Raw genomic sequence first — 16757 nt, 5'->3', positions numbered from 1 at the left:
GGGTCTTGCTATGTAAAAAGGTAACGCTTTCAAAAACTACAAATGCCATCATTAACTACTAAATCTCTTTCTAGCCTGTCCCCATCTCTCCAACTCCACTGTCCCCTCCCGAGTGCCAGGCGCTGTGGTCCTGACTGGACTGGTGTCATAACCTGGTCTTTCAGTTTGCACCCTTGTTCCTCAAAACCTGCTCTCCAGTCAGCAACCAGCACCATCATTTCCAACAGCAGATCTGATTGAGGCCCTTTCCTGCTTAAAAGCCATCAACGTCACTGCCAGTCATTGTTCCGTACCTTCAGCCTCATCCTCAGCCACTCCCACCCTGGCTCTTTGCACTGCAGCCACTGTGGCCTGAAGTTTCCATGCCTCCAATGCTCCAAGCCGCCTCTCTGGGCCTCTGCAGCGTACCTGCTGTCCCCTCTGCCCAGAGCCTACTCTGCCCCTCCTTCACCTCCATGGCCCTTAGCTCATCCTTCACAAGTCAGCTCCAACAGTTAAGGAAGCCTTCCCTGAGGTGACCACTCTCTTGCTGCAGCTGCAGCTGCACCTCCCCTTCCCGGCACCTACCACTGCCTCCAATTATGAGGTGCAGGAGTTTATTTACCATCGATCCTCTAACTGCCAGCAAGTTCCAGGACAGTAGGAACACTCTTCTGAACGCAGCATTCTGACCACAAAGAATAACCCAGTGCTTCTTACGTAATTATTTTTAACAAACTCTACAGTAAAAATCTATACCAGAATCTACCCGGTCACGCAGACAGGATAATATCAAAAGGCCCGTGTGTAAGCTACCAAAAAACCAACTTTTCCTTCCAACGGTGTCCTTTAAGTTTCACTGTTAGGGGAAAAAATCAGACACAACAATTTGTTTCATTATTTTATTGAAAACAGGCTTGTATAAAGGTAAATGCATGATGGTATCAACCGAATTTATACTCTTCACCAATCTTGTTGAAACCTGGATTACATTTTTGTAAAAGACTGAATGTAGGCTTCTCAGAAAAAAAGCTGGAACGGGAACTAAGCTTTTAAAAAGGGCAAGTGGGATACCCTAAAAATGAACCCCCAAAATGAACAGAATCACTCATATTTTCCAAAGTCTCAAAGCACAGAGAAAACCTAAACAGTTCTGGCCATTTTATTGTGCTGTATACAAAGATAAACATGAGTGATAAAGCATTAAAAAGCTAAATGCTAAAACCCTCAGGGTTTGCCTAAAATATACCATCACTGAGTCTGATGAGGTTTTCTGAGATCCCTCAGGTTTTTTTTGTTAGAACTATATAATTATTATTTAAGATTAATCCCACAAGTTCTGGAAATGATGTGAAGTCTTTGTTTAATTAAAGGGTATGTCACGGATTTTTCAGTTGTTTCGTATAAAAGATCAGGAACAAACCAGGGGCTTCAATACAAATGAAAGAAAGGTGCCTGGTGACTGGCACTCTTTTACAGACCCTCCCCCTCCCACCACACTCCATAAGCAAGGCAAAAGCAGTCATTTGCAGCAATAAAGGAATCAAAATGCTCCTTGTCTTCTGTTAACATACTTTTGGCTCAGGGCCTTCAGAGTTTTTTAATTTTTACTAGTGATTCCCACCAACAGTGCAAGAGGGTTCCCATTTCTCCACATCCTCACCAGCTTCTGTTGTTTCCTGAGTTGTTAATTTCAGCCACTCAGGGGAGAGGGGAAATGAGTGATGGGCATTAGGAGGGCACTTGTTGGGATGAGCACTGGGTGTTGTATGTAACCGATGAATCATAGGAATCTAGCCCCAAAACCAAGAGCACACTGTACACACTGTATGTTAGCCAATTTGACAATAAATTATATTACTTATTAAATAAGTAAATAAATAAAGTGCTTGGTGGGCCAAGCAAAAACTAATTTTGTACCTTGGGGGTGGAGGGATTTTTTTATTAGTGACCTTCGAAACAGTCTGTGAAATACTTGGATACCTACAAAGTGACTTCTCAAACAAGGAGTCCTGACACCTGGCATAGGTTCCATGGCCAGTGGGCATCAGAACAATACAAAAGCATTAATCAAGACCCAAAAGAAAAAGCTAGGAGTGGCCATGGGAGATAGGTTACCCAGAACTCTCCCCATGGCTCACAATAGGCAACAGTGATGGTATTAAATATAACTAACTAGCCCTGGAGCAGACCTTGGCCCTCTGGTCAGCTGCTCATCCTCCACATTAGAAAGAGACAAAGCCCCATGAGGCCCAGCTCCCAGGAGAAGGGGCTCCTGGATGACCCCGTACTGACTCAGTTATGAAACTTATGCAGTTGCCAAGTCTATGCAGTGCACCTATGCAGTGCTTCTTTGCCTCAATCCAAGAGAAATGGAGAGAAAAAGGAAAAAAGAGAGAGAGACAGACACCAAGGAGGAAACAGAGCAGTGTGTCATGCTGCCCAATTGCAAACTAGTTCCTGGGGGCCCATGAGGGTCTCCCCCAGCCTGGAAGGAAGGGTATACAGCCTACTGCAGTCAGAAAGCAGCTGCTATTAGCAAAGTCTAAGCTCTGAAATGAGCAGTAGCCTCCATTCTCTGAACCCTCCCTGTTATATATTTTATGGAGGCATTTGGGGAAGATCCCAGAATGGGTCACTCCTCCCGAAACATGTTTACCTGCCATTGGCACCAGCCACATACTTGGTCTCTTCTCTTTGGTTTGGCCCTGGCCCCCTCACTACCAAATACAGAAAATGACAAACTTTTTATTTAAGAATCATAGAACCCAAGGCTGACTTAGATAAGTCATTGGCCACTTTGAATATAGTGTCATTATGAGACGACAGGACATGATAATCTAGGGCCTCTTCTGGATCTAACCACAACATTTATCCTCTATTAATGACTAATCACAGTTTCCTTAGACATTGCTCCTTCCTGCCAATAATCATCCACAACTAGCTCTCATGGTTTTTTTTTTTGTTTTTTTTTTTAAATGTTTTTTTTATTTATTTCTAGGGGAGAGAGAGAGACAGCATGAGCAGGGGAGGGTCAGAGAGAGAGGGAGTCACAGACTGAAACAGGCCCCAGGCTCCGAGCTGGCAGTCAGCACAGAGCCCGACGAGGGGCTCGAACCCACGAACCGCGAGATCATGACCTAAGCGAAAGTCGGACGCTTAACCGACTAAGCCACCCAGGCGCCCCTAGCTCTCATGTTTTTAAGAGATCTTCCCTAAACAGTGAGAAAGGTTACTGATAGTACCAGCTGTTTCTGGACCCTTCCAACGGAAGCTATACTTCTCTGAATAATAGAAATTGTATCACTGTCCACTGCCTTTGAAAAGGGCAAGAGACACTTAATTTTCCAGTCTTCCAAAACAATGGATAAAAATGTTAGACTCACCATGACTCTTATCAAAAGGGTTTGGGGGTAATAGCTTTATTAAGGAGAAAGACAAGGAGCTCTATTCCAACCCTGGGGTGTGCTGGAGTTCTCTATCTTTATCTGATTGCAATTACATGGGTATATACAGATGTAAAAATTCATCAAGAGTACATTAGGATCACCGCACTCTGCACATTTCATGGCATGTAATTTTTAACTTCTTCATTGGGTGTAAGAAGCCACCTAGAGACACTGGGATGTACCTAAAGTAGCCAAATCAGCACTTAGCTCTACAGGAATATCTGCCTGTTCATTTTGTATCAGCTGAGAGGTTCAGTACTTGCCTACTCCGTAATTTTCATGAAAGGGTAAAGGAATGATTACAAATCCATCCAGAGAGCACTAGAATAGGAGAAACCCGTAACTCACACTTACCCACATCATCCTATTACATTATTAAGATGTGAGAGTCTAATATCAATTATAGGACAGTTACTACTTTAGATACGAAGGACTCTGCCAGGTGCCTGGACACCACCTTAAGACACAACAAGTTCTTATAAGGCCTGGATGGAAAATGCCGAAGGTTTAGGATTTTGATGAGACCTTACCTGCTTGCAGGTACTCTGTCTGCAGAGTCGGAGGCAGGCCCTCAGGCAGCGGGTAGCCGTTTTTCCGGGCCACAATGAGATGAAAAGCAGCACAGAACTCAGGCAGGGTCAGGGCTCCATCGCAGTCGGCATCACTCAGTTCCCTAAATACAACATGTCCCAAGCACTGAACACAGGGCTTAGAGGAAAAGTTACTCAGCCTTGGACATGCAAGCACTACTCCCAGGCTCTCTGGGGGTGGCCCTGCAAAGTCCTCAAGCCCCTATGAAACCTCAGGGGGCACCTGGAGGACAAATGCTGATTGACAGCACTGGCACCAGTGGCACTTTATACACGAGACTTTATCCTCCTCGGGTTCCCCGGCAGGTCTAATTTACAACACTGAGCACACGGGACAAGACACTAAAACAGGAAAGAGCACGAACAGGAAAGTAAGACCGGTCAGTTGAGAGCTGTTCGGTAACCGCGCCGCGTAAAGAGCCCCGGACCCGGTGCCCGCAACAGTCGGAGGAAGGGCTGGCCTCGGCCCGCGTAGCTGTCCCAGCCGCTGCACACGCAGCCGGGCCCACAGATAAGCACTTTGGTTTTCAGTTTTAAGGAATAATCTTAAACTTTTCAAGTCACATAAACGTACCAAAAAGTTGCTTGAGAATTCCCTCCTGGGAAAATACAAGTAAGTCCAATAAACACTGGCTGAATTATGTTTTCAGATAAAACTAGCAACTTGGGAAGGCTGGAAGTAGATAAGACAGAAAGACAGAAAGGGAGAGTCTTGAAAAGGCTTATCTTTGCTTCAGTCATTGTTTCCCACTGAAAGGCACAAACCTGTTTACTCAGCACAAAATAAACCTATTTGCCAAAGTATCTAAGACACTGTAAGCTCAAGGAGCCTCATAGGTGCGTAGAGACAATATTCTTGTGCTGGGACAAGTAAAAATGACATTCAACTGCGCTGGCAAGGTGTCACTATTCAAAAGAAATATAGAAGGTAAGCTCCCTAACTTCCCTTTGGACATTCACAGCCTGCTCCCCTCAAGTACTTAGAATGCACCCTGAAGGAGCAGCTCCCCCAGGGTGAGGAGTCAGGGAACTGTTTCAAAGGCTGTGTGGAGAGAATACCATTCAGCTTTCACAGATAGGTCTCCACAAAGAGAGAGGAGGCCTCATGCCGATAATGTTAATACTGGGAATTCTGCCAAAATGGAGTGTACTCTTTTCAAAATGATCATTTCTTTTCTTCCCCTAGCTTTAAAATCTAATATAAGGCTTGTTGTAAAAAAGAAAAACCATGCTAGACTATATCACTGAAGAACCTAAATCCAGCTCAGAATCCCAGATACACTGGCATGCACAAATGTTATTGGAATAGTTTTCCAATAAAATGCACAAAACACGACAGGCAATTTTAAGTCCTACCACGATTTCTGTAAATTCTCATGAAAAAAGTCTTACATAAATATTCCAGGGTTTTAATTATAGATCTACAGCAGTGTGGTCTCCCAGCCAGGCCTGAGGATGAAGAGCCCACACACAGCCAGGAGTTTACAGAGGCGACCAGGGTTTTTGTCAACGCAAACCAGCCATCGGGACCGTGCCCGCGCGGCGACAAGGTGCAGTGCGCGCCACCGCTGATACACACCAGTTTATGAAGCTCAGAGGCAGCTAGAAGAGTCACATTTGACTTTATTTCAAAACGTCTGTGGACCTTCTGTTCACCTGGCCTCAGAACATACTGTAAAGAATAGCTTTTCAAGAGCCTCTGGTTACTTGCATCATATCGAACAGAAATATCCAGAAATAAAATTCACAAGATGGAAATGCTCCTGTGCCCACACAGTTGTTTAGACAGGAAAGGGATCTAGAGGAGGACAGTAATTGAGAAATTAATTTTTAAATAACAGCTAACAGTTACAAGGCCTAGTGCGTGCCAGACTCTGATCATTGTGCTTTTCATATAACTTAGATAATCTTCACAGCAACAAAAATCTGAAGTTCTACTCACTCTCTTCGTCTGTTTAAAAAAAACATGCAAGGGTAAAGAAGATGTGGCATACGCATACACAATGGAATATCACTTGCCAATCAAAAAGAATGGAAAGACCTATCATATGACTTCATTCATGTGTGGAATTTAAGATACAAAACAGATGAACATAAGGAAAAAGAAGCAAAAATAATATAAAAACAGGGAGGGGCACAAAACATAAGAGATTCTAAAACACAGAGAACAAAATGAGGGTTGCTGGAGGGGCTGTGGTGGCAGGGGTGCTAAATGAGCAAGGGCATCAAGGAGGACACTTGTTGGCATGAGCACTGGGTGCTATACATAGGAGATAAATCACTGGGTTCTACTCCTGAAATCATTACCGTACTGTATGCTAACTAACTTGGATGTAAATTAAATAAATAAATAAATGGGAATGGGAATTGGTGTTAACACCCCCAAGGGAAGACGCTATTTGAAATAAATTCTTTCATTTAAAAAAAATTAATTAAAATTTATATTTAAAAACCATTCAAAAGATGAGTCTTTCAAAATGCAAAAGTAGGAGCTGAGGGATGGGTATGTAATGACAGTATGATACAATATGGCATTAACTGTACTTACCATATGTAGGAGAGTTCTGGAATGGAAAGCTTTGATTTGGTGAAGAAGTTCTTGGCCACAGAACCTGCCAAGAGAGCCACTATTTAAATAAACCATTGATTACTTATCTAGAAGAGCTTTTATATTTACATATAAATGAGCTGCCATTGTTTCATTCAGCAATCCCTACCATATAAAACAAGCATAACATTCATCAAAGCAACTATAAATCATATAGCTAAAAAAGACGTTTAAAAGACGTTTAAAAAGCCTTTAAAAGAATATATAAATTAGGGGCACCTAGGTCACTCAGTCAGTTAAGTGGCTGGCTCTTGATTTCAGCTCTGGTCAAGATGTCACAGTTCATGAGATCAAGCCCTGTGTCAGTCTCTGCTCTGACAACACGGAGCCTGCTTGGGACTTTGTCTCTCTCTTCACCTCCCCCTCAAAATAAACAAACTTAAAAAAAAAAAGAGCAAAAAGAAGAAAATTAATGCCATTAATCTCATCACACAAAGATAAAATAGACATCTTAGTAAAGAGTTCAGTGACATTTTTAAGATCTCTTGGTGGCTCTTTGAGAAACATCCAGGAACCTCTTGCTACTTTCTTTATTCATCACAAATTTACCAATATCGGTTGGAATCAGGTAATCATTCCATTTTACATGTTATATTGCTCCAATACCAACTGCACTATATAAGGTTAGACCCATCCTTAATGACATATAAATTTTTATGGTTTTAGCTCTCAGATCAGTTTCAAAATTCAAAGGCCTCAATTCTAACACAAAGAACAGTCAAATCAAAGCCTCAAGCTCTAAGCCAATAATGTCAAAAGTCCTTAGCAATCACAAGTCTTCTAATTCGCCTTAAAACAATGGATTATAATGGATTCTAAAACAGACTTATTTTCCTTTGGTAGATTATTAAGGATAAAGGCAAAGCGCCCTATTAACCAATGGGCTTTCTCCCCAGAAGCACTGTAGAAATAATGCCGATATAGGATTGTTGGCCATCAATGCAGCTACCTTGTCAAACATTTGTCAAAAATGTCTTGAAAGCCTATTTACCAGCTATTTTATAGATATAAAGACATCCTCCCCTCAACCCCTTCTTCCTTTTTCCCCCCAATATCCTTTCTTCAAATCACACTAGGTCCAAACCCAAACAAGAGACTTCATCCGGCCTTTGACAGTACACAGCATGTTCTGCCATGGTGTCCCAAAGTGATGAGGTAGGGTCCATGGGGAAGCTGACAGCTACCAAGTTCAGGTGTGCCCTGGCTGCTGCCTGCCAGAGGAGGACGCTGATGAGAGCCCACATGCTCCCTCCTTTAGCACTGAGAGAAGTTCCATCAGTGAGCTGGAACCCTCACTCCTGCCCCATTCCCAGCCAACCTAGAAACCCCAAGCCAACTTCCTTTCCTTGCCCTTTCCAGTCATTTTCAGACCTGCTGGGAAGCCTAATAGGGGGCAAAAGAGGGAGAGGTGAGGCTTTAAACAGTTGTCAGCAATCAAACATCAAAATGTAGATTCAGACTTTTTACCACAAGGAGTCTCTCAGCCCTGTAAAAGGAAAAAAAAAAAAAACACAACCACGCATAGCATTGATATATCAGTGATAAAAATGTTAACATACCAAATATAGATCTTTAAAAAATAAAGACCATTTCCGCACAGCAAAGTAAATAATCAATAAAACTAATAGGCAACTGACAGAATGGGAAAAGATAGTTGCAAATGACATATCAGATAAAGGGCTAGTATCCAAAATCTGTAAGGAACTCACCAAACTCCACACCTGAAAAACAAACAATCCAGTGAAGAAATGGGCAGAAGACATGAACAAACACTTCTCCCAAGAGGGCATCCAGATGGCCAACAGACACACGAAACTGATGCTCATCACCAGGGAAATATAAATCAAAACCAGACTGAGATACCACCTCACACCAGCCAGAGTGGTTAAAATGAGCAAATCAGAGGACTCTAGATGCTGGCGAGGATGTGGAGAAACGGGCACCCTCCTACACTGTTGGTGGGAATGTAAACTGGTGCAGCCCCTCTGGAAAACAGTGTGCAGGTTCCTCAAAAAATTAACAATAGAACTCCCCTATGACCCAGCAGTAGCACTGCTAGGAATTTACCCGAGGGACACAGGAGTGCTGATGTATAGGAGCACATGGACCCCAATGTTCATAGCAGCACTTTCAACGATAGCCAAAACATGAAAAGAGTCTAAGCGTCCATCCATGGATGAATGGATCAAGAAGATGTGGTATATTTATACAATGGAATACTACATGGCAATGAGAAGGAATGAAATCTGGCCATGTGTAGCAACGTGGATGGACCTTGAGGGTGTTATGGTGAGCAAAATAAGTCAGGCAGAGGACAGATACCATATGGTTGCACGTATAGGTGGATTAGGAGGAACTTAACGGAGGACCATGGGGGAGAAGAAGGGGAAAAATAGTGGGGAGAGGAAGAGAGGCAAACCATGAGAGACTCTTGAATGCTGAGAACAAAACTGAGGGCTAATGGGGGTGGGGGAGAGAGGAAGGGGGGTGACGGGCATGGAGGAGGGCACTTGTTGGGATGAGCACTGGGTGTTATATGGAAGCCAACTTGACAATAAACTAAGAAAAAAAAAGAACTTCCACTTAAAAGAAAAAAATAATTAAAAATAAAGACCAATAACGCAATATAAAAATGGATGGAGCTATGACAGTTCACAGAAATAACATGTAATTGGCTCTTTTTTTTTATTTCCTAAGTAAACTCTACCCCAAGACTGGCCTCAAAATCATGACCCCAGGATCGAGAGTCACACACTCTATTGACTAAGCCAGCCAGGCATCCCAATTGAGTCTTAATCATATTTTTAAAAATTCAACCTTCTGCATAAGAGATCTATCAATTAGAACCACACATGATTTCTTGCCTATCAAATGGAGGGAAAATACAAAAGTAGGTAAACATGTTGCAAGAACAAGACTGTGGGAAAATAGGCATCTTCTGCAACGCTGGTGAAATGACAACATGGTACAAGCCTAATGAAGGAGCATTTTGCAATGTCCAGTAAAATCACACTATCCAAAGATACATGGACAAAAATAACAAAAACAGAAAAAGATGTGTGCAGAGGGCTATCCACAACAGAAATATGTATAATAGCAAAAGATTACAAATAATCCCAAAAGGGGGCCAGCTAAATAAATGACTGTGTATCACACAATCTAATAGTATATGACTATGAAAGGCAATGGGAAATATCTCTACACGCAACTAGGGAGTCATGAGCAGGACATGGGCTAAATAAAATAAGCAAGGTGGAGACAAGTACAAATAGTATGCTACCATTTATCTAACAAAAGATAAGAATATACACATAAACATACATATATGAATTTGTTTTTACTTTTAAAAACAGATAAAGCATTAAAAAGGGGACAAGAAAGGAACAGGGGGTAGAGGGGATAGGAACACAAGCTAGACTTTGTTCATCGTTTTTGTAGACTCAAATTCAGAACTGTGTGTTTTATAGAAGTATAAAACTAAATTTCAAAAAGTACAATCCCTAAAAAACAAAATCGAAATACTGAGGGCGCCTAGGTGGCTCAGTTGGTTTAGCATCCAACTTCAGCTCAGGTCATGATCTCATGGTTCACGAGTGCATCGAGCTCTGTGGTGACAGCTAGCTCAGAGATGGTCTCCCCCTCTCTCTGCCCCTCCCCTGCATGCACTGTTTCTCTCACTCTCTCAAAAAATAAACATTAAAACAATTTTTTTTAACTATTAAAACTGAAAAGAACAAAGTTGGACAACTCCCACTTCCTAATTTCAAAACCTACTATAATACTCAAGATAGTATACTGGCTTTAGACTAGACAGGGGAAATCAGTGGAAAAAAATTAACTTTCAGAAATAAACCCTCACATTCATAGTAAACTGAATTTTGACAAGGATGCTAAAACAATTAAATCATGGAAAGAATCTTTTATTTTTTTCAAAAAAAATGGTGCACATCCACATGCGAAAAAATAAATTTGAACACCTACCTCATATTATACACAAAAACACAAAAATTAACTCAAAATGGATCAAAGATCCTAAAGATAAAACTGTAATATATATACCTTCTTAGAGGAAATACACATTTTCATGGCCTTGGATCAGGCAACAATCTCTTAGTTATGGCACCAAAAGCACAACCAACAACAACAAATAGGTAAGTTGGACGTCAACAGAATTAAAAATTTATATGCTCCAAAAGACACCATTAGGAAAATAAAAAGCCAAGACATTGATTGGGAATAAATATTTCCAAATCAAATATCTGACAAGGAACATGTGTCTAGAATACAGGCATACCTTGCTTTATTATGCTTCATTTTACTGCACTTGGTAAATACTGCATTTTTTTTTTTAATACAAATTGAAGGTTTATGGCATCCTCGTGTTGAGCAAGTCTGTTGGTGCCATTTTTCCAAGAGCATTTGCTCATTTCAGGTCTCTGTATCACATTTTGGTAATTCTTGCAATATTTCAATTTTTTTCCACTATTATTATATTTGTTGTAGTGATCTGTGATCAGTGATTACAACTCACAGAAAGCTCACATAATGGTTAGCATATTATAGCAATAAATTATTTTTAATTAAAATATGTACATTGGTTTTTTTTAGATAACATGCTATTGCATACTTAACAGACTACAGTATAGTGTAAATATAACTTTTATATGCACTGGGAAACCAAAAAACTTATTTGACTTGCTTTATTGCAATATCCACTTTATTGCAGTGGTCTGGAACCAAACCAGGAACTCTTACCATTCGGTATTTATTTAAAATGGCAAAGGATGTGAATAGACAGTTCCCCCAAAGAAGATATACAAAACGGCCCATAAGAACATGAAAAGATGTTCAATATCACTATTCATCTGGGAAATACTCATCATATCCCAAAGAGATACTACTTCACACCCACTAGTGAGACAGGAGGGACGGGAGACTTGGGAGACAGGTTGACCAAAGTAAAGCCATTTTGGTTTTAGGGTGACCCTTAACCTAAAAGTCAGCAGGTAATAAAGAGAGTCATGGGAGACCATAAGACCCCACTCCCTCTGGCAGGAAAAGCCACCAAGGCCAGGCATTCCTAAAATTGCTCCCTGTGGGTAATTTCACAACCCCAAGACAATGGAAAAACTAACCATTCAATGTATAAACCCAAAATTAAAGAGTAAGCCCCTTCCTGTACAGTCAACTAATTTAAAAACACACAAAACTCTTTTTAGATGCAAAGGGGTTGGGGGTGGGGGGGGGAAGAATCTTCTTCCTCACCTGTGAGAAGAGACCATTATTTTATCTGTGAAGTAGCTCCTTTTCTACACTTAATAAATTTGTGTCCCTTTCTCTAAACAGCTTGCTCCTGAATTTTCTCACACAAAGCCAAGAACCCTCATGGCAAGAGGCCTGAGGCCCTCCCTCTAGGAGTCTCAGCCCATCTGGCATCACTAGGATGGCTATAATCAAAAAACAAACAGTTAAGTGTCAGTGGGGATGTGGAGTAAGCCGAACCCCCCTATGCTGCTGGTAGCAATGCAAAATAATGCAGCCACCAAGCAAAACAGTCTGACTGGTCCTCAATGATTCAACACAGAGTTACCATATGGTCTAGCCATTCCATCCCTGGGTATATATTTAAGAGAAATCAAAACACACATCCACACAAAAAAATAGTGCACACAAATGTTCACAGCAGCATTATTCTTAATCGCCAAAAAGCAGAAATCAAATGCTCATCAACTGATGAATAAATAAGATGCAATATATCTACACAGTGGATATTATTCAGCCATAAACAGCAATGAAGTTCTAGTACACACTACAACCTGGATAAACCTTAAAATATTATGCTAAGTAGAAAAGAAGTCCAACACAAAAGACCACACATTATATGATTTCATTTATAGGAAAAGCACAAAAGAGGCAAAACTATGGAGAGAAAAAGTAGTTTGGTTATTATGTAGAGCTGTGAGGGGACAGAAGGAATGGGCAATAACTGCTAATAAGCAGGTGATTTGTTGGGAGGTAATGAAAGTGTTCTAAATGTAGACTGTGAATATATTCTGTATACACTAAAACCAGTCAACTGTACACTTTACAGGAGTAAATTTTATGGTACACTAATATCTCAATAAAGATGATTTTTAAAAAGAGACATCACCTGCGGCACCTGGGTGGCTCAGTCGGTTAAGCGTCTAACTTCGGCTCAGGTCATGATCTCGCGGTTCGTGGGTTCAAGCCCCGCATTGGGCTCTATGCTGACAGCCAGCTCAGAGCCTGGAGCCTGCTTCAGATTCTGTGTCTCCCTCTCTCTCTGACCCTCCCCTGCTCACACTGTCTCTCTCTCTCTCAGAAATAAATAAAACATTAAAAACAATTTAAAAAAAAGAGAGACATCACCTAACCACAATATCTGAACCCCTCTGAGCTTGAATAAACTATTTTAAAGGCATTTGTCAGACAACTAGGGAAACAAAGACTTGATGACATTAAGGAAACATGTTTTGTATTTTTTTAAATGTGTACCAATGAACCGCAATTATGTTTTCAAAAGAGGTCTTTTTTATCCTTCAAGATTTATCCTGAAACATTCTCAGATGAAACGATCTGGTAACTGCTTCAAACTCATCTGTGCTGAGAGAGTATATAGACAAAACAACATTACTGGTGCTGTGTAATAGGTACATAGGGGTTCATTATATTAGCCCCTCTAGCTGTATCCATACTTGAAATTCTGCAAAATAAAGTTAAAAGAAAATAAAAACCCTCCTAAGAGCTACCCATCTGTATTTGTCTAATTATTTGCATACACTGTGAAGAAACTCACTTAAGCAGTGGGTAAGCTTAGCAAGTGGTCAATCTGGGTTTCTGCTTATTTTTTTAAGTCATGTTGTCAACATTAATTTGTTGTATCTACAATATTGTGCTTTCAATACTGCTCTTCCCAACCAATCAGAAAATGATGTTTGACTATATACATTTCAATTACACACCTTATTTCTTGAGAGAAAATTAGTCCACATTCAGTATGTCAGGTTACAATTATTGAGGGTATATTGTTATTCTTCAAAATTGAGGTATAAAATTAAGTCTTATGAATTTTTCTTCCAGACTCTATTATTTCACTGTTTGTTTAGTCTTCAGCCCAGTAAAATGTAGGCACACAGGAATTAAATCAATTTGTCTCAGTTTGAATTTTACATGAGAACTCAACGGGAATACAGATTGTGAAGACAACCCACAAGAACAGACATGTGGACATAAAACTGGTGGCCAATTTTCCTCCCATATTTTCATTTCTCTCAGAAAATCCAGAGCAAAAAGACTCGAGCCAAAGGAAACAAGCATGAATTTGGACTTCTAAAACGTACATAACATAAAAAGACTTGTGACAGTAACTCTTCAGAAGGCCACGCTACATCTTTGCTCTAATATGAAGAGGCAATTAGAAGTGCCGCCTCGGTGCCACAGTCTATCATTTCACAAAGTGCCCCCGCTAACAAGGCACAGGTCTAGGGCAGGTTCCCCCAAATTCCATTTAACCTCTTTGAAACAGAAACATAATTTTCCAAATGTCATTGCCAAGTATTTTTCTGCACGGTTTAGAGTTGATAAGAAATTCAATCATAGAGGGAAACAAACTGGAATCACAAAAGGCTGTCATTTTGTGTGAACTATTTCTCAAGGCGTATACAGTTATCTACATGAGACAAAGATCTGGGACCCAGGTTCTTCACTCATCAGACTTCATTACCTGAAATGAAGGAACTGGGGTCAGGCTGAAGGGATCGGAACTGATTGACATAGTACTCGCGCTGTTCTTCTGTTATCCTCCAGGGCTCATCTGGGTAATTACTGTTGTTATCCTGCGGTTCTCTCTCCACGGAAAAGGACTTTATAAAAAATAAATAGGCAAATGCTCAGAGAATTTGTCTTTAGTGAGATGAAGTAGAAATATTAAACATCAATAAGTTACGTGTTATACTTATTTTTTTCCTCAAGAGAATAAATTTAAACACCTTGTAACTAGGATGTAATTAGAACAAACTTCTGAAGGGCAGACATCATGCTTTATGCATTTTTTGTACACCTCAAAGTTGTTGACAGGACTGATCATGAAATAATGAGTACCTGGTAAGTGACAAAATTTTTTCCAATGTGATAAAGAGAGTAAAAAAGACGATCATTCTTACCTTCAAATATTCACATTTTTGCCCTTTGAGATTATCTGAGTAGACAGCAAAATAATCTAGATTCCTTTTAAACCATTTTTCAAAATCTACAAAAGCTATAACCACATCATCTTTTTTCTGAGGCATTCCCATTGTATAAATCTGGGAATCAAAAGTTCCAATTCCAACCCCACCTCCACAGGTCCTACTCGAGGGGCAAGTGAGGATCACAGAACCTCTCGTTCTGCATTTGTGGACTGGGGCTAATGCTCCGTAACAGAACTGGGTACAGAGAACAACTGCTCCTGGACCACAACACACAGGGTAACACAACCAGGGGTGCATCCAACCTGCCACTAGGGGGCATGCAAGGCAAATTTGAGGATTTAAGGATACAGAGAACTGGAAAAGCCGTTCAGGAGAACACAAGACTATAGGAGGCAATGAGGAAAGAAGCGCAAGCGGCAAATCTGGAAGGAGGAGCCCAGGGCTTTGTTCCCTCCCTTCCATCCACCCTATGGCTAAGGCGCTACTTGCCAAGGGCCACCTTCATGGAACCAAGAGGTGAACACAAGCAAGGTGAGCCTTCAGGACAAAAGAAGCCTAGGAAAGAAGAGATATTACTGCTAATAAGCCAGCTAGCTGCCTGCTTCTGAACACACTATCAAGAAATTATCAAGACAGCATTCTACTCACTATCCTTAGAAAAGACAGCGGACCATCCCTGGACCCTTCCTCCCACCCCAACACACACACACACACACACACACCCCACCCCACCCCCCAACCAGTAATTCTTCCCAGGGACACCCAGCTCTTCTCTCCTCTGAGGCCTTACAGAGAGGAAATGAGACTATAAATGTTGAGCTATGATATAACCTTGAGATGTCATGTTTCAAGTTTTCGTAACAAGTGAATTTCCACTAAATGTAAATCAAACCATTTTTAAATGACCTGGAGGCCACTAGTCATTAGTTAATACCTTAAAGTCATAGAATACTTTCAAATTTACCAAGGACTATACACACCTATCTCATCTGAGCATCTCAAACCTTTGAAGGGTAGACATAGCAAGTATTATTATCCTTTTGCCAGATGAGGGAATGAAGGCTCAAAGAACTCAAGGGATGAGCATATATCCTTCATTATTTGCAATCAGCATCACTGCATTACTGTGGTCAGCAAGTTAACTGCCCTCTGCTTTATCTGTTGTTCAAAGTCAGCCAACTTCGTATCAGGACTTTTCTAAGTTGGGCTGCATCCAAATGGTTTTCAGAAACCCCTAACATTCTGGTAATAAATAATATAAATAAAGCGAGAGGGTCCACAAGTCAGTCTAAGCATCCAGTGGACCACACGACTTTCTAAAACACTCCCACCAGATTCCAGAGGCAAATTCAAGTGCTCCACACTAGCACTTTCTGAACAAGACCAGATATATGACCAGGTTCCAGGGGAGAAACCCAAGGCAGAGGGTGTCGGCAAGCAAGGGATTGGGTTCCTGGCCAAATTATAATGTGTAGAGCTCCCAGGAGCACTGCCCTTCTGGGTGGCAATGAAAGAAACAGCCGGAGTAAAGGTATCTAAAAAGCTGGGCACAGACAGGACACAAGAACAGATGTTTACAAGTGAACGATTAAGTGGATGGAGATGGTTCACAAACACAGCAGGAAACAGATGGAGAACTCTGTCCACTGCCACCCTGTGAATGAAGGCACAGAAATCTCTGCACTGGGTGTTGGCCGCTGCATTCCTTGGTTCTTTTTTTTTTTTTTAATGTTTTATTTATTTCTAGGGGAGAGAGAGAGAGAGAGAGACAGCATGAGCAGGGGAGGGTCAGAGAGAGAGGGAGTCACAGACTGAAACAGGCTCCAGGCTCTGAGCTGGCAGTCAGCACAGAGCCCGACGCGGGGCTCGAACCCACGAACCGCGAGATCATGACCTAAGCGAAAGTCGGACGCTTAACCGA

General features: G+C 41.2%; 1 protein-coding gene across 6 annotated transcripts in view; it reads right to left on the bottom strand.

Moving 5' to 3' along the window:
* The window catches only part of REPS2 (RALBP1 associated Eps domain containing 2), a 220926-nt gene that overhangs the window by 110322 nt on the left and 93847 nt on the right, over positions 1-16757 (bottom strand). For all 6 annotated transcript variants that reach the window (XM_039233865.1, XM_039233866.1, XM_039233867.1 and 3 more), the window contains exons 6-8: positions 14371-14509; positions 6567-6630; positions 3959-4101 (exon numbers count right to left, since the gene is read on the bottom strand). In XM_039233865.1, coding sequence (XP_039089796.1) covers positions 3959-4101; positions 6567-6630; positions 14371-14509 — 346 coding nt within the window. The remainder of the gene's footprint in view (positions 1-3958; positions 4102-6566; positions 6631-14370; positions 14510-16757) is intronic.

This window comes from Hyaena hyaena, unplaced genomic scaffold, assembly GCF_003009895.1.
Source record: "Hyaena hyaena isolate Hyena2069 unplaced genomic scaffold, ASM300989v1 scaffold_80, whole genome shotgun sequence".
Classification (NCBI taxonomy): Eukaryota; Metazoa; Chordata; class Mammalia; order Carnivora; family Hyaenidae; genus Hyaena; species Hyaena hyaena.
The sequence above is the reverse complement of the archived record's forward strand: the minus strand, read 5'-3'. Positions and strand labels throughout refer to the sequence as shown.